Below are 24,317 nucleotides of genomic sequence, written 5' to 3'. Positions count from 1 at the left end.
CATCTGATTGAATTTGTGTATATCCATATGTATGTGAGTTCCAGTGAGCACGTGGAAACTTTGATTAATAACAAATGATGTATCATGATGTATAGGTCCAATCCAAGGGTGATTTAAAAATAATTCATCTAGACAAACATATAAGAAGTCTACTTATTTTTACGATTACCTACTTTGTAAGGGAATTATTTTAGCATCTGCATGTATGTCCTCAAGAACCCATGTTGTAACAATGGTTTGCTATAAAAGTTCAGTCCTAGCAATTTGTGTTATCATTGAAGTAATGTGAAAGGTATTGACAAGTGTATATATGATAGCTGTATATTTTCCATGAAGAATATATTCATGTATTAAAATAGCAGTTTGTGAGCATACTATGTGAATACTGCATGTGTGTACATGTGTACTTTTAAATTACATTGTGTATGTCATCTAACAGGTATTTCAAGATGTTAATAAGCATAGCAATTGCTTTACTACTGATGACACAGTATTCGTGGTGTATAAATCCAAGTGCAAACTGTAAGTATAATTTGCATTACCTTAGTAAATTCTATAGATTGTAAGTTAAGTGAAGTGTATGTGTAATGAAATCAGTTTAACTATTGAATCAATGACAAGCCATGTAGACACACAGTAAGTAGAGAAGCTAGAGTTCTACTCCAGTGTGTTATTGCATGTTCACACATACGCTACCTTCATGAAATGAAATGATTTTTGCTATACTGTTATAAGTCACCCGTCACCCTATACAGAAAGTTCAGTTACTGTAAGTAACACTCTCTAGAGACTTCTTCTGCTGCATTACAAATCACCCTGTAAAGAACAAAAAGTCACCTTGTAGATAGTTCAGTTACAAGACAAGCCACCCTAACTATCTTACAAGTTATTCTTTAGAGGTAGGTTATAAGTAAGTATTTAGCTACATTATAATTCTCTTTTTGGAGATTACAGCTGTGCTATAAGCCTCTCTGTAGAGAATTCAGCTATGTTGCAAATCTGTCTGCAGAGAGTTCAACTATAAGCAAGCCATCCTGTAGAGGGATCAGGTGTAGAGGGATCTGCTACAAGAAAGTTGCTCTGTAGATAGGTGAGCTACAAAACAAAGTTTCCTCGTAATGAGTTCAGCTACAACAGGAGAATACAGCTACTAACACTAAAAGGCTTTCTGTAGAGAGCTCAGCTAGGTTATACTGGCAGCAGTCATCCTGTAACCCTGCAGAGACTTCAGCTACTGTAGGTTACAAGTCACCAGAAAATTCAGCTATGATAATGTAGAAAGTTCAGCTATGTTAGGCCACTCCAATTGGTAATTATGTTTCTGGTCCACCGCCCGCATCCTTTTTTGGAGAACGTGAAATTTCAGAAATACATGGGTAAAATGCCCGCATCAGCTTTTTGAAAAACCTGGATTTCAGAAACAAATATTGGGCTGCAGCAAGTATGCTAAATCTAACTATCTAAGCGTCATAATTTGTATTTATCAGTGAAAACCTGCAAGAAATGGGCAGAGTGCATAGTACGGATCGATATACCCTAATAGAACAGTCAGTAAATCACAAAAATACTCTAATTGAGCAGTCACTTCATTGTTGCTTTGTTGCTGAATTCCGCCCGCCCGCACCTATAACTGATTTTCAAAGGACCAGAAACATAATTACCAATTGGAGTGGCCTTATATACAAGTCTCTCTGTATAGCTAGAGCTCAGGAATGTCAGTAGATATGTTGCAAATCACCATACAGGCTACATCCTGTAAAGAGTTTAGCTAAAAACAAGTCATCCTGTAGAGAGTTCAGCTACATTAGAAGCCACTATATGTGACTGAATTTGACAAAACAAGGCTTCGACGTACAAAGCTTTGTTAGGAGATATGGCGATTTTAAGGAATCATTGTGTAATAACTTTCCAGTGCCTATAGCTGTGCAAACAAAATTTGCACCAATTGTTCATCTGTTCACTAGCTATCACTGAGTAGTCTCGTGCCCAGACCGCTTTTTTTCTTTATGTGTGGGGGCGGAGAAAAAAAGGGTCTGGTGGATCTCCAATACATTTTTTGTGCAGCCGGATCTACAACTTTTGGGGATCGTTGATTAGTGGTGATGAATAGCAAAGGCTTGTTAACGAAGCAACAATAGGAATACGGCGCGCGTTTGCTTGGCAAGGTTACATCCTTGGCTACGCGCGCCGTATTTCCTATTGTTGCTTCGTTAACAAGCCTTTGCTATTCATCACCACTAATCAACGATCCCCAAAAGTTGTAGATCCGGCTGTACAAAAAATGTATTGGAGATCCACCAGACCCTTTTTTTCTCCGCCCCCACATAAAAAGAAAAAAAAGCGGTCTGGGCACGAGACTAATCACTGAGTGGGTGTATACATTTCTGATACCCAAAATTTGCCGTTTTGAGCAGCTTTTTTCGAGCGGGTAATAATATCACAGATGGTAATATACGGGTATAAAATGGAGTAAGAAGACGATTGGAATCCAGAGGCCAAGTTTGGGCTCTCCATGGCCCTCCATGGCCCTCAAATTACTCCAAATTGACTGAGAACACTATTGGTGAGCTCTCTGTGAAGTCCCAGCTCACTACACACCATTATCACAAAGCCATGGCCATTTATTAATGGTGCCAATCTCACACTCGTGGCTTTGACAGGGTCGGAAGAAAGCTGCTACAGAAACCAGACTTGCCAGTGCTGAAGGAAGTACAGTGTGAAATATGATAGTGTATTAGACCAGCAATCCATTTCTGGTAAAATCGTAAGTTTGATTTTGTGTGTGTGGAAGCCTTGTTATATGAAATCCGGTCACATATAGAGTTCACAAGTCTATCTGTAGAGAGAGTTCATGTGATAATTTTTTTAGAGTAATTGCACAACTTTATTATGTGTTATAGATGCACAACAATGTTTATCGACTATTATCCTCATGTAGCACCATCATCATCAATGGTGTTAGTACAATTATCATCAACTGTGCCAAAACAATCATCAACTGTGCCATCATCAATAGGGCCAATACAATCATCATCAATTGTGTCGATGCGATCGTCATCAATCGTGTCATCATCAATAGGGCCAATGCGATCATCATCAATAGAACCATTACGATCATCATCAATTGTGCCAATGCAATCATCATCAATTGTGTCATCATCAACAGGGTCAATACGATCATCACCAATTGTGTCAATACGATCATCATCAATTATGCCAATACAATCTACTTCAGTAGTGCCAATACAGTCATCATCAATTGTTCCTATACCATCATCATTACCAGGTATTTTTAGACACTATTTAGGCTGTTTTGGGTAGGTAATAAATCTCATATACTCTACCTTGTTTTCTAAAATACTCCATGCCTTTAGGCACAATATAACATATGCTCAAAATCTAGGTTTATCTAATGAGTACAATTATTATTAACGTGCAGTGATGTAATGAGGACGTTTATTTTGTCACATGAGCATGCATAGTTACCTGAGTATTAATATAATTATATGAACCACTCATGTCTGCAGTTTCATACTGTACATACATGTACAAGCTAACAGCGGCATGTAGCCCACAATACTAGTGGTACAAGTTTGTGACCAAATTTGCAAAAGGTACCTTTCCTGCACACCATGCACACAGCACATAGATGCTGCACATTAAACCACCAATGGCCAAAGTTGTACCCAAAAAATTTTTGCCATGAGTGGAGCTAGCTATTCACAGGCTGGCAGATCACAATAATACTGTTCATAATTTAGGTCCATTTCATGCTCTATAAGTTGCCCCCCACCCACCACCCTATTGCTACCACCTGTAATATCAAAACAGGATTGGAAAATCCCTCAAAAGTACCAAAAAGATATGTGAAGTTAGATTTGAGGTCAGTGGAGGCACTCTATTAACTGAGAGCATTTGTTGCAGTTCCAGAAAACATCCACCTGATTTTAGCTCACTGACCATGTCAGTATGCAGGGGCGGATGTAGGATTTTTTGAAAGGGGGGCTAAAGGACAAAGGTAACTAGCCAGACATTAGAAGATACCCATCCTTCTCACAAGACCCTAGTTGTCCGTACACTTGTCTAAACAGCAGTCTGTACACTGTATTTGGCTACATGTATACAGAGTTCATTATGTGTGTGATCTGTTGTACCCCTCAGTACATATATGCATACAGTAGATACAGTATAACAGGAATAGTATACATACACTGTAGTACAGTACAGCATGTTATTATATTGTGTGTGCACATGTATATTGAACTACATGGCCTACCCAAATGATGCTAATGTTATCATTTGTCTCTTACATGCTTACAAGGTTTTTCTTTGTATTCTATTATAGTTGTGATAACAGAAAATCCTGTTACTGCTATTGTACTCCCCCCTGTTGATGTTGTTTCATTCAACTGTACTCACACTGAAGGAGTATCTGTTTGGGAAGTGAATGGTCAATTACATTCGGTTAATGGTTTGATGAATGGTGAACTTGCTGGACATAACATTACAATTTTTGATACTGGTAGTGCCATCCTGGTGATTGATGTAGTACTGGGTGACAACAGAAATGGCAGTGAATACATTTGTTTCATACCTCAAGGATTAGGTACGCCAGATATACGGAGTGATCCTGCCTTCTTGCTTGTTGCTGGTAAGTGGAGTATATTCACTGTGATGGTGCACAAACATTCAAAACTCTTAGCCTGACTTGTTTGCTGCGTTTGTATACATTTTGTTATTTGTGGTATTTGTGTTGTTAGTTACATATTAGTACATTACCAGTATATTGTTATGGATTTGTGCTAATTGTTTACTGCAATGATACCACCACCCATCTTTTGGCAATGCTACCTGACCTTAAGCATGTTACTGTAATGTACTGCATATTCACATGTGATGTGCACATATGTGACCGGATTTCACATAACAAGGCTTCCACGCACACAAAATCAAACTTACGTTTTTACCAGAAATGGATTGCTGGCCTAATACACTATCACATTCCACACTGTACTTCCTTCAGGACTGGCAAGTCTGGTTTCTGTGGCAGCTTTCTTCCGACCCTGTCAAAGCCACGAGTGGGAGATTGGCGCCATTGAATGGCCATGGCTTTGTGATAATGGTGTGTAGTGAGCTGGGACTTCACAGAGAGCTCACCAATAGTGTTCTCGGTCAATTTGGAGTGATTTGAGGGCCATGGAGAGCCCAAACTTGGCCTCTGGATTCCAATCGTCTTCTTACTCCATTTTATACCCGTATATTAAGACGACCATCCACCCCCACCCTCCCACCCTATTACTATCACCTGTGATGTTATTACCCACTCGAGAAAAGCTGCCCAAAACAGGGCTAATTTTAGGTATCAGAAATGTATACACCCACTCAGTGATAGCTAGTAAATAGATGCATACTTGGTGCAAATTTTGTTTGCACAGCTGTAGGCACTGGGAAGTTATTACACAATGATTACTTAAAATCGCCATATCTCCTAACGAAGTTTTGTGCGTCGAAGCCGGGTTTTGTCAAATTCAGTCACATATATACATACAGCATGTTCCTGAACATACGTGTAGTAAATGCATTGCATTATATTTTTGAACACAATAAAGTACTGTATTGAGGAGATTAATCAATCATACAATAATAGATAAAGATACTAAATCAATTTTAATTAGGCAATCACTGAAGATAGTTTTTTATAAATGGAGGAAAATTCTCAGCTTTATATTAACCCATATATGGTAACTGAACAGATGTGATCATGTCACTGCTTTCTATTAGATTCTACTGTATATATTATAACTTGTGTTACTGTTCCTATAGGTCTCCCTGAAATGGTTCCTAGTCTCATTATTGTTCCTGATTCTGTCATTGTTGATGGTGACTTTGTCAACTTCATGGTGTCCTGGGGAGAACCATTTAACAATTTTGATCCTATCATAAGCTACACCATAGAGTGTGTTAGTACTTCAGGATGTCCTCCGCCTTTTGTTACTGGTGATAACACTACTCGAAATCATACTTTCACTGGTCTACCTGCAGCAGCTAATTATACATTTACAGTGTTTGCTACAAATTCTCTTGGTGATGGTATGGCAGCTAATTTAATGGCCAATGGATTATCAGGTAAAATAATAATGTATTTTATGTATTAAGTTTCAGTAGTATAATGTCTTCTACATTGAGCATTAATCAAATCATGCTACTGAAATCCACACACACTGTGGAAAAGAGTGCAGCCTTCAAAAGCCTGGGTGAAGAAAGTTGTGAAATCAATGGTCGTGGTCATGAAATGGCTGCAATGATGGTGCCTGAGCAAAGCAAAGGCACTACTACAGAGCCTGAGGGTTACTAAATTACTTTGACCCTGTGGTCTGAAGTCTAACTTATTGTAGACATCTGCTTGTAACAGAGAAATGTATCATTAATTAGTAGAAACACACCATTACTCCACCTGTAACTGTTTGCTACCAATGCAGGTGCATGTAATAAACATGAAAAGGGTCTAAGTATCTTAGACACTTCCAAAATTGACCAAATCCACTACAAAAAGGGTCTAAAGGGTATTAGCATTAACATCACAACCATTAATGTTATTAGCGATAACGTCATATATTGCAGCCATTTCTTCACTAAAATCTCTATGTATAGGACTCAGTTAGGTTACACTGGTGAAGTCATCCTGTAACCCTGTAGAAATTTCAGCTACTGTAGGTTTCAAGTTACCCTGTAGAAAATTCAGTTATGTTACAAGTCTCTCTGTATACAACTCAGGAATGTCAGTAGAGAGTCCAGCTATGTTGCAAATCACCATACAGGTGACATCCTGTAGAGAGGTCAGCTACATTGGAAGCCACTATGTAGAGAGTTCACCAGTAACCTGTAGAGAGAGTTCATGTGAAATTTTACAATATTAATATATAATTATAAGCAACAAAATAGTTCAAATAGGCTTATAAGCCACAAATAAAAGATCTTCATTCTTTGTCATTAATGCAGTAAAGAAAATAAGGAAATAAAAAGGAAGCCCCAGAGCTAGCCTTAGACTGGCTTTGGGGCATGCAATTACAGAAAGAAGTGATATCTGTATTACCTAAAACAGCCAAACTAAGAAAAAATGTGGACCCAAAGATGCTTGATGAAAAAAGATGTGAAATCCACTTGGGGGCAAGGAATGGCCTTGATAGTGCTGAAGAGATTAATGGTAAGAAATTTAGTAGCAATGATTCAGGTGAATTTGGTGTTAAATCCTTATGAAAATAAGTTGACCTGAATTCTCATAATTAGAATTTTTGCTGTTAACCTACCATAATGCCATTTCTCAGCTGCCCACTTGGATTTCACATATTTTTTCACCCTGGGGGTTGCATCCTATTTTACAGATTGGCTGTTTTGGTATAGATTAGCTATGCACCAATTTTTCCCCATTCTCTATCTAAATGGTTATGCACATGCAGGGTCTCAAGTCACTGCTACAGATTACATAAAGTCAACTTCAGTTGTTCTTCATCTGTTGGTACAGTAAGAGCTATGAGTTATGTATATCTAGTGCTACAAATACCAGTTTGTTGCCTGTGACAGTAGTTTTAAATCACTCTTGACTTAATGAAGTTGTTTATAAATAAAACTACAAAGCGGTTAGAATAGGCATGAGGCTATTGTGCTCCAAAAATTGAACATTATGCTTTTGAGCAGTGCTCAAAAAATCACCAATTATGCTTTTGAGAATTGCCCATTATTCCCAAAATTATGCCACCATAATTGGCCCATAATGCCAGTTTATTGCTGTATCAGGCCATTTTCATTGATGTTTAAGCTCCAAATAGTCTTGAATTCTTTAGGTGGTTGCTGTATTAGAGTATTTCATTTCAATGTGACTGCTTTATTAGAGTAAATAATATTTAGTGACTGTTCTATTAGAGTATCTCGATTTTTTAACGGAACTGTGCAATCTGCAGATTTTCCTACTGTTAAAACTTTGTATCACCTCAGAATTCTAGCATAATTCCTGATTCTCACACATACTTATTATTCCCGAAATTATGCCGGCATAATCGCCGCATCCCTAGGTTAGAACAGCTCAAACAAGTAGTTACTCACAATAAAAGTTAAGTGTTACAATTAAAAATACTAGGTATTCTAAACAATCATCTTACTATATATTGAATCACACCTCATTTCTGAAAACTGACCATAACCTTTGGCTGTTTTAACAATTAAGTACACTTCTCTATATATCAACTCAAGGATTCACGAAAATCATTTCTTCCACCAAAAAAAAACTTTGCAGTATTTTACAACAATTTCACAATATTTCACAAAGGGTCTGGTTATCCCAAAAACATGGTGTGCCCATTTCAGGGTAGGTGCATTGTATTATGAATACATGATAGAAGTGGCAGTGCATTAGAAATGCACTCACATGTGCATTATAACTAAGGCTCAAACGAATAGTAGCTTTCTGTATTCGAATATTTACTCAACTATTGTCCGAATACTCGAATATTCGGTGTAAGGTTTCATTGCTATGAATGCAATCCAGTAATTAAGGTGGCCACTACCAAGAAACCTATAAAGAACCACAAACAAGTTTGTGGCTTCGTATGAATAACTTACTGAGAAGAAAAGGGTAGCATAGTTCCCTTTCTGAAAGGATTACCGCAGCGATATTGTGATGGAAAGTGTTTATAACAAAGTAGAAGTATCTGGAGTAAACCATGAATCCATATGAAGTCTTGTGCTTACGGCGATCTGCCACAGCATTAGTACATCTTCACCAATTAGTGGCTGCCTAATGCTATTTCTACTGTTCGCTTCTTCAACACCATTCTTTCCATTCAATGGCATCGTCTCCGCTTCCTTAATTGCTTACAGCTAATCACGTGCCATTGTATAACGATCATGTGCGAATATTCGGGGGTTAATTTTATTATTCGAATACTATGCCAACGAATATTAATACGAATAATCGGTTATTCGTTTGAGCCTTAATTATAACATTGCACTGGATATATTCCAAAGTTTTCCTATTATTCTTTCTGGCAATTATTCCTAAAATCTGTGCCAAGCAGACACATTAGTTGCTCCCCAATCATGCCCTAATCCAATACAACACCACATTGGGTCGTGTACCACAAAGTGTGGATTTACTAGACATACCTAAAGTCTGGCCTCACTAACTGTCAGGGAAACATCAACATTACGGATGTGTTCATCAGATGCTCTCTTCTCCTCAATCTCATTGTTACGGTAACAGCTAGACAAAGATTGAGGGACCCTCACATCAACAAATGCCCACTCATGTGAATTATTCCAAAACCCTTTGGCAGATATATCCAATCTGGCATGTTTATTAGCATTGGAAGTACAATGGGACAAAGGTTCTCCAGAAAGTGGTTGGAGCTGTGGCTCAACCTGTACGTTTTAACAAAAATGAGTTAGAAGGTCAGTGGTAACATCACAAAGTTCGTTATGTTGGATAGTGGGGAAAACACCAAAGGTGCAGCGTAAATAAAGAATGATAAATGGTGAAAGGTTTCCCACAGACACAATTAGTAGGAAGATTAGCTGGTTTCCACCCATAATGGAAGCAAACTACATCAATATATAAATGCCCGTTTGTGTAGGGCATAGCCGTGTTTCTGAATGGCGAGAGCAGAGAACTACCTTTTTCATGAGCTATGTCAACACATTTCTTCAGGGAGGAAAGGAAGGTTGCCTACACCTGCAGATATACTAGTGGACATTTAATCCCTAATTCAGTCATGGGTATGATTGAATTAGGGATTAGCTAATTATCCACTACTACATTAGTAGGTGTAGACGACCTCCTTAGTTTCCCTACTTTTCACTATAATCCCTAGTTAGAGCATTGTATAATTTGCAAGTTTTACTTATTCCATTATTCCACTTTTCTGTTATTCTGTGTTCTACATTTTACAAATTTTCAAACAAGTCAGGTTTTTCTTGGTTGGTCACAAATAATGAATTTCTAATTAAATCTCACCCAAACCCTAAAATATTATTACTGCTAACTCTTCTACCATTGCATAACAATTGCCATCAAAACTGTGTACATAGCAATTTTATTGAATATACGTAAATTAGATTCTTTTACACTTGACTTCTTCAAACATGAGTATATAGAGTATCAATACATCTGTATTGTATTATACTATTGCTTCCTTACAGCTTGCATTGAGGGTGATATTCGTCTTGTGGATGGTTTTGGAAGTTATCAGGGTCGTGTGGAAGTGTGTCACAATAACACATGGGGAACTGTTTGTGACGACTTGTGGGATACAAACGATGGAATAGTTACTTGTCGTCAACTGGGATTGAGATTTGTTAATGTAGTTGGAAGTGCTTTCTTTGGAGCAGGAACAGGACCAATTTGGTTGGATAATTTACGTTGCATAGGATCAGAGTCTCAACTAATTGATTGTAACCATAATGGATTTGGTGTACATAACTGTGTGCATGGTGAAGATGCAGGCCTCATTTGTGAAGGTAATTAGAGAACAGCTGATGTTCTTCTTGTGTGTTGTAAAATACACAGTATGCAATATTCAAAAAGGAGAGAAAATAATATTAGATAACAGAATACTGCTTAAATGTAATGTGTTTATGTAAGCCATACAAAATGTTATATGTCAAAGCATCTACAGGTCTTTCATTTGGATAGAACCCAGTTATATTACCTTAGTCATAAAACATCTTTTAGTTAGTAATTATCTCTTGTTCTGGGTTTTTGAGACTTTTCTCAATACAGTGTAACTACTCCTCCTGTGATATGTGTAACCATAACCTATAGTAGGATGGTCCATTGGTATTATGTATTGCATGATTATCCATGTGATTAATACATGTACTGATACTATATATACACATTGTGAGTATGCAGTACAAAATGTTCAAATGGACAGAAAATAAACATACTGATATTGTTTGGTAAACATTTCAATATTTGATCTGGGATAATTTTTCCCCACTCTAAAACCTTTGCCATACAGTGCTACCATTTGCTAATGGCAATTCATTTTTCATTATACTTGCAGTTGTACATATAACAATAACTCGGCATTATTGGGTTACAATGACACTGGACCATAGATGCATGGTGCACAGCTAATTAAACAATAATTTTGTTCTGATGATGCAATAATGTGTTTGTGCTTTTGCAGTTGTGTAGTGCATGTTATGTGTTATAAATGCATAACAATGTTTAAAGAATTCTATCCTGTTGTAGCATCATCATCATCATCAATAGTGCCAGTACGATCATCACCAGCTGTGTCAATAATACAATCATCATCAACTGTGCCAATACGATCATCATCAACTGTGCCAATACGATCATCATCAATTGTGTTGATACAATCGTCACCAGTTGTGTCAATACGACCATCATCAACTGAGCCAATACGATCATCATCAATTGTGTTGATACGATCATCACCAGTTGTGTCAATACAACCATCATCAACTGTGCCAATACGATCTACATCAGTAGTGCCAATACAGTCATCATCAATTGTGCCAATACCATCATCATTACTAGGTATTACAACATTGTGTGTTAACATGTATAAACCACTCATGATCCCTGCAGTTTCATACTGTAAATGTACAAGCTAACAACGGCATGTAGTCCACAATATAGGTGTACTAGTAGTACCAACTTATGACCAAATTTGCTAAAGGTACCCTTGCCACACACTGCACAGCACATATATATATTGCACACTAAACTAATTATAGCCTGCCAATGGCCAAAGTAGTATCTCTACAAATTTTTATGGTGAGCGGAGCTATCCACAGGCACTCACTGTGCTGGTAGAGCACCATAACACCTTTCAAAGTTTAGGTACTTTTGAGGGTTTTATATCACATTGATATTGCAATTATATGGTTATATACGTTTAGTAAGTAACTTGCTATTATCCATACTTTGATATTTCACATTTATAGGTAATGATTCCTCTGTTTTTGTTGAAATCACTACCGTTAATGTCCCAACCATTAATCAGCCATTGACACTGCAATGTAGAGCAGTCACTTTGAGAGGAGAGATTACCAGTAGAGTGGACATTATATGGAGAACTGGCAACACTCAAGTGAGAAGACAAAACAACATATTAGCCACAAACATTGGAACACTTTCAGTTTACAATGACTCATTTCTTATCACATCATCATTGAGTATTGATGATATTGGTAGTACCTATGAGTGTGAGGTGGTGATAAATTCATTTCCACCAATTACTGCTACAGCAACTTTTACTGTACCTATCCCATCAGCATCTGGTATGTGTAGGTATAGATGTATATATAAATTTATCTAAACCAAAACAGCTGACCTGCTGTGAAAAAGGGTTCAACCTTTAAAAATTGTGCTGTGAAAATTAAATGATTTCTTATAGAGCACTTACTTTTGTGCTTTAAAGTGCAATAATATAGAACTTTCCTAACCTTCAACTTATGAAATATTATATTTTTATTTATAAATCTAGAATGTTCACTTGTATAGTGTATTAGGTAGAAACTAAGGGAGATGGATAGCTGGCAATAGTTAGAACTCTGTTAACATGCCCAAATTAGGGCTGAACAATACTGCCATTTTAGTGTCATGATCAATACTAAACCCTTTATTCATAATACTGAATACTTTATCATGATACTTACATACAGTTCCCAAAGCTACTGCTCTGCTCAGCATTGCTACAGAAAAAACTAGCCACTATCATCCTTGTTTATGGCAACGATTTTTTGTAAAACATACTTTGAGGTTGTGATATATGTATGATTAACCGGGTATAGGTGAACTTAATATGTTACAAGGATACTTAGCTAATTATTGACCTTAGGACCTGCATATATAACAAGTGGTGCTATTGTAAAGACATACCATAAAGATAGTTAAACAACACAATATCTATACTTGGAAAATATTACTAAAATGATAATATCACTCAGCCCTACGGAAAAACCAAATAGAAGATTTCAGTATGGAAAAGTAAGTAAAACATTAACAGGTGTACATCTTGGAGATAGTTGAGCTACTCGAATTTAGCATGGAAGAAGTTATCGGCTTATAGCATGCCAAAAGAATTTCTGCAAATAAATATAATCCATAATCTGATGTCATCTGAGTATAATTGAGGCAATTACAGAAGCATGAAATCCCAGTTTGTATAATATGTATGTAGCTACAGAACGTGTTTGTCACAAGGCAGAAAATTATCTCTTTCTTCATGACTGCACAAAGCACTACTACTTGTCTTGATTATTACAATAATCATAATAGTAGCTACTGTATATCCAATCAATGTGCACTACACATGCAAAGATGCAAAAATGTAAATGCTACAGCAAAGCTTGCTTGAAAGCTATTGCATAAGTTACCTAACATGAAGCTGTCTGAATTTACTTATTTGATTATTTAAAAAAAAAAATTATACATATTAGCTAGTGCACTGCTTAGAAAATGATTTTAAAGTGAATGTATGAATGTATAGTGATACTTTACGTAGCTTATTATCAAATGGTATGGTAGTACAGTGTAGATATTGCGGTGAAACATTCCGCCTTTAAAAATCATCCTAGGGACATTTTAAGCCACCAAAATCATTTTTGTAATTACTACCATCATTCATCTCTTGATTCACTACTTTTGTTGCATATAGATCCCTACTTTGTTTTGTAAATTAACAATTTTTTAAAATACTAGTCTTAATAAGTACGACCCTGAAATTTGTGTATATGCTATGTTCCTTTTATAGAATGTAGATGTTCACCCAATGCACCACTAGATTTGGTGTTTGTAATTGATGAATCTGGAAGCATTGGATTTTCTCGATTTCAACTAATTAGGGAGTTCACTGCTAACATTGTAGCTGATGTTGTAGGCTCTTCTCCTCAAAGTAGAGTGGGAGTTATTCTGTTTGAAAGTGTTTCCCGTGTACAATTTGATCTCAGAGACCATACCAGTTTAAGTACACTATTACCAGCTATTAATCCTGGCCTACCTTACAATGGAGGAGGAACTGATACTGCAGGGGCACTGAGATTGTTACTGTCAAGTTCCCAAAATGGAATATTGGGAATTAGAAGTGGAGTTCCTAATGTAGCAATTGTTATAACTGACGGAAGATCTAACAGTCGATCAGCAACCCTATCAGCTGCAGCTTCACTGCATGCTGCAAACCTATTTGATGTTTTTGCTGTTGGAGTTGATGGTGCTGACATATCAGAACTCAATGCAATTGCTAGTGATCCAGAATTTGTCTTCTTTTCAAACCAGTTCAACAGCAATGGGCTTAGACAGTTACAGGAAAGCATTATAGAAAGTCTTTGTTCAGGTTTGTTAATTGTTATAGTTAGTACATTCACATATTGATACTAAAAGCAATGAATATTTCATTATAATTGTATACAGGAGCTGTTGGTCCAATAATCTCTTTCAACCCAAGTGGTTTTCTACAAAACACTAAGGGACAGAGACAAGATGTAATCTGCTCTATTACTGTACCACCTGAAGTTGATCCTGATACTGTTGAATTGGAGTGGTTGAATGCTGACAACATAACCACTGATGATGGCAGAATAACTATCATCTCAGCTGATAACTCCACCAGTTTAAACAGCAGCACTTTATCTACAACTCTTCAGTTTGATCCTTTGTTTGAAGATGACCAGGGTAGCTACTCCTGCTACTCAGTAGTAAATGATACATTGAAGTTTCAAACTGTAGAGTTGACAAATTTCAGATGTAAGTACATATAGTCACATTAAAGCAATTACAGAGTATTATGGTATATATTGATATCTTATGTTCTGCAGTACCAAACCCAGTTGTGCTAGTTACTACACTTGATGATCAAGTTTTGGGTGATCCATTAACACTGGACTGCACAGTTATTACTGTCATAGGAATCAGTAGTGCTGTAAATATTATATGGAGTGTTGGTGGTAAGACAGTGAGAATAGTTAATGATACTTCAGCCACTATCAAAAACAATTCTGCAATCTACACTGATTCACTTGTACTACCTGAACTAACTGTACTTGATAATGGTAGAACTTACCAGTGTACAGTTGTAATTAATAAGAATCCTCCAATCATCTTTAGTGGAAGTATGACTTTGGACTTTTTTGGTAAGCCCTATGTATTGTATGGACTGAGCACTGATGTACACAATATCTATTTATGTTATTGTTGTTAAGAGCAATACTATATACATGTATGGTGCTACACAAACACTGCAACAAGTTCACTTTTGATCAAAATATAAACTTCTCTATATACTCAGACTTGTATTTGTGTTTTCTTTGTGTTGTACAATACCATAATAATTACAGTATCTTACGTATGTATACCTTCTGTTGTCTGACTGACTGCACAGAGCAATTTAAATTAATTCTATCTTATTTTATTGGTATTAAACGTGTGTATCTTATTATTTGCTATATTATTTGATTTCATAGCACCAGTATGTTTTAGCACAATTAGATGTGATGGAGGACCAATTGGCAATGACTCTTTATCATTTAATGAGTCTCTATCATTTAATGACTCTGCATCATTTAATGATTCCATATCATTCAATCAATGCTGCTTTGAGCTTTCTGGTGTATCATATGCTTCAAATGGACAATGTTTACCGTGCCCCACAACAGGTACACACATAACACTATAGTACGCATGCAGGTTATAATGACAGTGCTATGCATTTCATTTCAGATTGTTCTATTGAAGTAGTTAAGGATATAGTGTTTGTGATTGACACCACTACAAGTATTGGAAGTTTTCGCTTTCAAAGAATAAGAGAATTTGTGGCAAATGTTGCTACTGATTTGAAACTAAACTCTCCAGAAAGTAGGGTTGGAGTAATTCTATTTGACTGGTTTACTCGTCTTCAGTTTAACTTACAAAGGCATACCAGTTTGTCTACACTACTGCCAGCTATTAATCCAGGCTTACCATATTTCAACAGTTTTTTTAGCACTAACACAGGAAATGCATTGGAGTTTTTACTATCTAGTGCACAAAATGGGGTATTGGGAATACGAAATGAAACATCTAACATTGCAATAGTCATCACTGATGGACAATCCGATAATCGATTTCTTACACAATCTGCTGCAGCTGCACTTCATGCAGCAAATATATTTGATATTTATGCTATTGGATTTGGTAGTGCTGACATTAATGAACTCCGTACCATTGCAAATGATCCAAGATTTGTTTACTTTGCAAATTTCTTTAACGAATTTTCCCTGGAAGAACTGAAAATGAATATAACAGATCAACTGTGCTCTGGTAAGAACACTACATCGATAGTTAGCTATAAAGTGTCAGTGTAATTATTTAAACATTGTATGTATGTCTTTTTCTGTAGTTCCTTCTCCTGGAATTTCATTGCAACCCAGTGGTTTTTTCTCTGGAACTATTGGACAAATGCAAGATCTAATCTGTTCAGTCACCATAACATCTGCTATTGATCCTGATTCAGTGCAGCTGACTTGGTTGGACTCTGAGAATATTGTCACATCTGATAACAGGGTCACTGTTACGCCAACCAATATTACTAGCAATGCATTCAGTTTCACATACACTACAGTACTTCAATTTGTCTATCTAATGGAAGGAGATGAAGGAAAGTACACATGTGATCTTGAAGCAGATGAAATGTTTGAATCTCAAACTGTTCAGCTGCAGAATTTCAGAAGTATGTATACAGTAACTTCACTATAGAATACTGAAAACTTATATCTGTACTTTAGTACATGAAATGGTTTAAGTTGGCAGTAATGTCTTATTTACCTAACAACTAATAGTCATTAGTTATCCATGCAGATTCAACTTGCATACCTTACATTGTCACCGTTTTCATGATAATGGACAATCACATGTACATCTGATTATGAGTGTATATGTTTAATACATACAGTAATGATGGATAAATTTTTGTGTGGCTTTTTAAGATTTATAACTACCATAATTCGCTTTATTATCATGCAAAAATTTTGTGCAAAACTATTTTTGTATGATTTACGTGAATGACTGCTCTATTAGAATAGTTTGATCTTATGTAAAAAATTTCATGTAAGAAATTTTCGTACAAGTTTTGCATATGAAATGAAAAAAAAGCAAATCACAGTATATTAAAATTAACTCTCTCTCTTACACAGTACCATCCCCTGTTGTGGAGGTTACTACACTGACCACACCAACACTTGGACAATCAACAACTTTACAATGTAATGCTATTAGTGTGAGAGGCATTTCTAGTAGAGTGGATATAATATGGACTAACGGTAATACAACAGTGAGGAGAGTGGATGGAATAATACCAAACATTACAAACAATTCAGCAATTTATAGTGATCTGTTAGTCACCCAACCATTACGTATCCCTGATGATGGTAGAGTATATCAATGTACTGTGATCTTTAATACTTCTCCTAGAATTGTGAGGAGTAGATTTATTATATTGGACTTTCCAAGTAAGTATAGTATGCACATTTACTATACAGTCACTATTAGTATCTATATTATGTCTCTATATTCTACAGTTCCATCTTGCTACATCACAAGCGGTTGTAGTGGAGACCCACTCAATCAAACTATCACCTTCTCTGACTGCTGCACAAAGTTCTCTGGTGTGTCATATGACTTGGATAGTAGATGTCAACCATGTCCTATTAGTCCAAGTGAGTATTATATGTATCCTGTGATAGTGATAAGTCAATCTAATACATGATCTATTCCTTACTTAACAGTTAATATAAAAGTGTGTACTAATATTTTTTCATAGATTGTACCATTGCGGCTGTTAAAGATGTGGTGTTTGTAATTGATACTACTAGCAGCATTGGATTCTCCAGGTTTCAGCTAGTCAGGGAGTTTACTGAGAACATTACTACTACTGTTAAAGCCAATTCTCCTGAAAGTTTAGTGGGAGTAATTTTATTTGATGATTTTGCACGTCTTCAATTCGATATATCAAGACACACCAGCTTAAGTACTCTACTACCAGCTATTAATCCTGGCTTACCATATAATCGTGGCTTTAATACTGATACAGCAAGGGCATTGGATTTCTTAAGAACTTCTGCACAATTCGGAAGTTTGCAATTACGAAATGAAACATCAAATGTTGCAATATTAATTACTGATGGGTTGTCTAGAAGTTCATCTTCAACACGATCAGCAGCATTTCGACTACATGCAGCAAATGTATTTGATGTTTTTGCAGTTGGAATTGGTGGAAATAACTTATTTGAACTCCGCACAATAGCAAGTGACCCATCACTTGTTTTCTCTACAAGTTTTTTAAATAGCTTCAGTGCCCAGAGAATACTGGAAGAAGTTACTGAACAGTTATGCTTCAGTAAGTAATTGTATGTGAATAATTGGTTGTAGGAAAGTAACACATTCTGTAGATGTCTGAATCAGTGTTTATTCTAGGATTTCTCTTTTGGGAGAATCAGGAATTTGGGGGGTGACCAGGTAAAGGTCTATATTATAGTTGCTAGCTACACATTTCTAAGTTTACAACCTGTGATTGGATGAAGCCAGATTCTATAGGTTGGAAGATGTACTATAGAGTTTCATGCATTACCAGCATCAGTGTTGCTGCTATGCGAGGGCCATTGTCAATAGAAGGACTATTTTAAGATCAAACTTTTTGAGATTAAATCTGAGGGTATTTTTGCTGGTTGTGCATGCTGTTTAAAGGTAAACTGGCTTAGGAACTTTTTAGATTACACTTCCTGAGATTGAATTTTAGGACAATTTTGAAAGTTGAGTGTGCTATATATTTTGAAAATATCAAATAGTTTATTATGTATAAATTTTTGAGAGTTGTACATGTACCCTAGGAAAATTTTAAAATTATTGTGTATCATCTTAAGAGCATTTTTAGGTCATGTATGCAATTTTAACCAGGGAAAATTTTACGTATTAGACCGTCTGAGATTGAAGCTGAAGGAATTTTTGACAGTTTTGTGTGCCATTTTAAAATCAGTATACTATGTATAGCTGTCACTTGCAATTTTAGGGGGTGAGTCTGAGGTTTGAGGGGAGAAAGTTCCCCCCTAACAACCCTAGAATAAACACTGGTCTGAATTAATATGTATACTTGTGTGCAGTAATGATTATATTTATTTTATAGCACCCACACCAAGGACATTCTTAGATCCTGATGTTTCACGAGGAATAATTGGAGAAGCAATTGATATAGTGTGTACTGTAACAGTTACTTCAACTGTTGATCCTAATTTGGTTAATCTCAATTGGGTGGGGATTACAAGTTCTAACAGGATCACAATTATACCAACAGTTCTTACCACTGATGATTCCATTGGTAATACATACACTACCATTATTCGATTTGATTACCTAATGGAGGGAGATGAAGGGAACTACATGTGTAACTTGATGATAGAAGATTCTGCTAATTCAACCATTAGACTAGACTTAACCAGTGAGCACATACTCATATAACTATGTATTGACAGTACTTGTAGAAAAAGGAGGGTTATTAGTGAAATACAGTGAAATTTGTCTCGTATAGTGTCTATTTCAGTTGAATTTGGGTCTAAGTATTCAAGTTACATATCTTGGGGTTTTTACAATGCCCATGCAGTTAGGCATACAGTGTCCTGATTAGATAGGTTGAATTCAGTTTGAAAAGTCTGCAACACTACAAATGATTAGTTATTAGTAAGTGATTACATGACATAGTTATTTGGCTACCCAAGGCATGAAATAGAAAACTAATTGGCATAAACAATTTGAATTTGTGAAGTACACACTTTTGATATCAGAAGATCTACAGACAAAGGTCCATAGTAAAAAAAAGACTAAATAATTATTAATGTCTAAATGCCAATTTGGCATGGCTATGCACATGACTTTAGTCAACACGATGCATTTACACATTTCAGATTTTATGTACACATATTATTACAGTTCCAGCTCCTATTGTAAATGTCACTACTTTGGATGACATGGTATTTGGAGAGTCACTTCAACTCGATTGTACTGTCACTGCTGCAAGAGGAATTACCACTAATGCAACCATTCGATGGTTTGTTATAAACACTTTGCTAGGAAATACAAGCCTAGTGAGAAATGTAACTGTAGCTGGAAACATCAGTAATGATTCGGTAGTGTATGAAGATTCACTATTTATTCCTTCATTAAGTGCAGATGATAGTTTTAGTGACTATCGCTGTGATGTATTGATTTTCTCACCAATACAATTTGTTAGTGGTAGTGGAAGGATTGAATTAGACTTTCAAGGTGAATATGTGTACAATGTGTGTGATAGGAGAACTAGCACTACTAAAGTATGACACTGTATATCCAGCAATGTTAAGTTTTCACATGTACAGGTTAAACCATTTGATTTCAACATTTACCACTTAACTGCATATTTAATATTATTATATTATTGCATGATTAATAGCACCTAAAATAATATATGCAAATGCGAAAGTATCAATTGTACGCTAACTAAAAAATTAATTGGTTGTAAGTTTGTAATTTTCTCTGACTTTAGCACCATCTTGCTATCTAAACACTCGTTGCTCTGGAAATCCAATTGGAACTATTACGACAAGTTTTTCAGAGTGCTGCAACTTTCTCTCTGGAGTAGCATTTAGTTTAGGCAGGCAGTGCAGATTATGTCCAATAACAGGTATATACACAGTGATATGTAAATACTGTACATTAGATTGGTACATAGTATATACTAATACTACTTACCTTCACTCACAGATTGTCCATTTCAAGCAAGAGATGTGGTATTTGTACTTGACAGTTCTTTTGCTGTTAGATCATTTGAATTTCAGTTTGTTAGAGATTTTGCTGAAAGTATAAGTATTGCACTGAAGCTTGGATCTCCTAATAGTTCAGTTGGTGCCATCTTGTTTGACAGAACTGCTCGTATTCAGTTTGACCTTGAAGAACACACCAGTTTAGAGACCCTATTGCCAGCCATTGATGGACTGCCATATACTGGTTCATTTCCTACAAATACGGACACTGCTCTAAGACTTCTACTTTCAAGTGCACAAAATGATACACTAGGATTGAGAGCTGACACCACAAACATTGCTATTGTTTTCACTGCTGGAAGATCAAATAGTCGATTTTTGACACAGTCAGCTGCAAATGATCTTCATGCAGCTAATATTTATGATGTTTATGCTGTTGGAATTGACAGAGCTGATTTCTTTGAACTACACACTATTGCAAGTGATCCAAGATTTGTATATCAAAGATTCTCCTTTTTTCCATTTGATGTACAACAGTTACAGCAGTCTGTAATAAATAGACTATGTACCAGTAAGTACTTTTATTGTGCATTACAGTAAATAGCATGTGAGTTTGTGATTGACATAATGATATTATCCCCAATAGTTCCACCACCTATTGTACAAGTTGTTGCTCCTTGTGAACAAGTGGTTGGGCAGTCACTGACTTTACAGTGTAACATTTCAGCAGTAAGTGACATTGCTGCTACAGTTGATATCATATGGACCACTGGTAACACTGAAGTGAGAAGAGTTGAGAATATACAAGGAAGCTTGATAAACAACTTTACAGACTTCTTTACTATTCCAGTTCTAAGCAAAAGTGACAATAATCAGGAATATCACTGTGAAGTAGTGATTAATACCAATCCACCAATAACAGGAAATGACAGTGTTGTACTAAATGTGACTCGTAAGTTCATAAAGTGTAAAAATGCAATTTGATGGTAACCCTGTTCAATTACTCTATTAAAATGTACACCATAGACAAAATACTCTAATAGAACAGTCATTTCTACTGTTTGGATATCTGAGGGAGCACTGTATTATATTATTATTATTGCCTTACTTAGGATATTATATAAGAAGTGTAAGCTTGCTGGAGTCTACATTGTGAAGGACAGCTATGGTCTTGCATAAGTTGTACTTAAAATAAGATTATGTATAATTATAATGGTGATGCAGTTGCCCCTACTGTGCATGATATTTAAGTTGCCCGATTTGCAAAGCAGTCACATATTTCAGTCATTTACTGGGTGAATCAGATTAGAAAGGGCATGCAGTTTATAAGGTTGAGAAACAGTGTTTTATTCATTCATTTCTAGGGCAGTATCATTTTCTGTACAGTATACATACAACATTGTAACAATCATTCCATTTGTTTATATTTAACTGTATAATTTTTTCAGAACCTCCACAAATGATCATCAGTCCATCACAGTCTCCTCACATAGTCAAGGTTGGTACTCAGTTGCTACTTTACTGTGCAGCAGAAGGACTACCAATACCTACTGTACAATGGCATGGTGATGGTGTCCCTGTACATCCACTAGAAGAATTATATCAACAAATTTTTTTGGTTCCTACTGATTCTCCACATACTACCGTATACACCTGCACAGGCAGGAATCATGCTAAAGGTGTTGATCATGTTGCTCAAGCTAGTATTACAGTAGTTGTTGAAGGTAAGAAACACTAGCATACACCTTAACAATTTAACACACTTATAAAAATTATTCATTACAGAACAACCATGTCCAACAATAAAGCCTCCAAGAAATGGTTATGTGACAGTTGCTGATGATGGAGAGTTTGCATTCTTCACATGTAGACGTGGTTTTAACATTAGAGGATCATATGTTCTGCAGTGTATTAATGGAAGGTGGAATTATTATCCCCCAATCTGTACACCAATCCCTAAAGTCTGTAACAGGCTGTGTGGCTACTAGTGGCATGTACAAACTGACACTATTTATAAATGTATATTCATAAATGTATATTCATATCCATTCACTATGCACAGATTTACTTGTATTCTCAATATTACAATCAAACTTTAATAGCTAATTTCAGTGGTACACAAAGTAATCAATCACAATTACATCTACAAAACTATGTGCTGTAGCAAAGAAGTAAATAACTAAAACTGTAATCAGTGAAGTTCAACTCTTCCTTCCTTGGCTATTTGTCTTGGCCACTGGTTACTAGTATACAATACCGGATATATGTAGGTAATTTCTTTTCCTTCATCATCACTGTACCCATCCTTCAATTCATGGACATCCTTGCAGTAGACATTTTCTTCTACCCCATATACCATTGGAATGGGTCTAGCAACTGCTTGCCAAGTGAGCTCTGCTAAATTTTGATAATATTCACTGACATCTTTAGAGATTGGATCAGCTTTAGTGTCATCCTTTCTTTGTTCTGTATCACACCACTGTAGTTTCTACAGAAAAATATGTAGAACTAGCATGTGAATTAATAATATCAACACTACTTCAGCACTTAACTACAGTACAATGCATAATAGTCAGTTATCCAAAACTTTGTGGATAAACTGGTTTCAGATGTGTGTTGCACATGCAGTTCATACAGAAATGTGTTCAATTATCATACAGTACGATAGTAACTGTATAGTAGGGACCACAAAGGAGTAGGCGTGGCCCACAAAATAACATCATCCAAAAACCAGCCTCAAATTTTCTAGACGATGATGAGGCAGTATTGGTTAAGTAAAACTAAGCTATCAGATCGGCCCGAAATGCTTTCAACAAGTTGTTATGGAATTTTAAAAAAATTTTTATTTAACAGAATTTTCTACTGACTGACTGACTGACTGATGCTTTCAGACAAACGTAACTCAATAACGGCTAAGGCTAACTTTCACTTTTGAGTCAGTAATTGATAGTTGGGGCACAAGAATCATCCATATTTTTCATGGTGAATGGATTGATCGTAAAGGTACTTCACATATATATGTGTTCTTCATTTGTAGCGATGTGTAATAGCCACTTTACTTTTGACTCAGTAATTGATATTTGGGGTGTGTGTTCAGTCAAAAACATTACCTCTGGCACCATCCTTTCTTTTGACGCGGTATGTGTAGGTTCACCAGTCATAATAATGTGACAAAAAAGTAAACAAGCAAGTATAAGGAAGAATTAAGAATTTTAAGTTTGATTAGGGATCACAGCAAAATAAAGTAGGGAACAAGGGAGATTGTCTACACCTGCAAATATACTAGTGGACATTTAATCCCTAATTCAGTCTATCTACCAAAGTAGGGATCAAGACACATGGTAATGTGTCGTGCGGCCAAGAAAGCAGCTGCAGGTGACCACACTGTGAATATATTTACAGGAAGAAAGAAAACAGCTTTTTCATGCGTGCATAGCTCCATGACCCCTTCTCCAAATCACACCATTTTTACATTATAGCTGTCCCCCAAGTAGGGTACGCCACACAGCAAATTATTTTGATTAAATTTG

At 36.1% G+C, this 24,317-nt stretch overlaps 2 protein-coding genes across 3 annotated transcripts in view; one reads left to right on the top strand and one right to left on the bottom strand.

The window, feature by feature from the left end:
* The first annotated feature begins 440 nt into the window (after window positions 1-440).
* On the top strand, window positions 441-23,270 carry LOC136258858 (collagen alpha-3(VI) chain-like). The gene is made up of 23 exons (XM_066052210.1): window positions 441-522; window positions 2,939-3,286; window positions 4,346-4,651; window positions 5,824-6,126; window positions 10,192-10,509; window positions 11,249-11,560; window positions 11,971-12,306; window positions 13,782-14,360; window positions 14,438-14,770; window positions 14,842-15,156; window positions 15,487-15,678; window positions 15,743-16,321; window positions 16,401-16,730; window positions 17,194-17,508; window positions 17,578-17,715; window positions 17,820-18,395; window positions 19,179-19,490; window positions 19,979-20,311; window positions 20,571-20,708; window positions 20,789-21,358; window positions 21,434-21,739; window positions 22,236-22,511; window positions 22,573-23,270. Exons 1-23 carry the CDS (start codon window positions 450-452, stop codon window positions 22,773-22,775), a joined length of 7,491 nt encoding a protein of 2,496 aa, XP_065908282.1. The 5' UTR covers window positions 441-449; the 3' UTR covers window positions 22,776-23,270.
* Window positions 22,836-24,317, bottom strand: part of LOC136258875 (golgin subfamily A member 6-like protein 7) — a 66,084-nt gene continuing 64,602 nt past the window's right edge. The window contains exon 9 of one of the 2 annotated variants that reach the window (XM_066052251.1): window positions 22,836-23,275. In XM_066052251.1, coding sequence (XP_065908323.1) covers window positions 22,979-23,275 — 297 coding nt within the window. In that variant the 3' untranslated portion in view covers window positions 22,836-22,978. The remainder of the gene's footprint in view (window positions 23,276-24,317) is intronic. The other variant, XR_010703059.1, reaches the window with a different exon arrangement.

The sequence above is a fragment of the Dysidea avara genome, chromosome 1 (genome assembly GCF_963678975.1).
Source record: "Dysidea avara chromosome 1, odDysAvar1.4, whole genome shotgun sequence".
Classification (NCBI taxonomy): Eukaryota; Metazoa; Porifera; class Demospongiae; order Dictyoceratida; family Dysideidae; genus Dysidea; species Dysidea avara.
The sequence above is the reverse complement of the archived record's forward strand: the minus strand, read 5'-3'. Positions and strand labels throughout refer to the sequence as shown.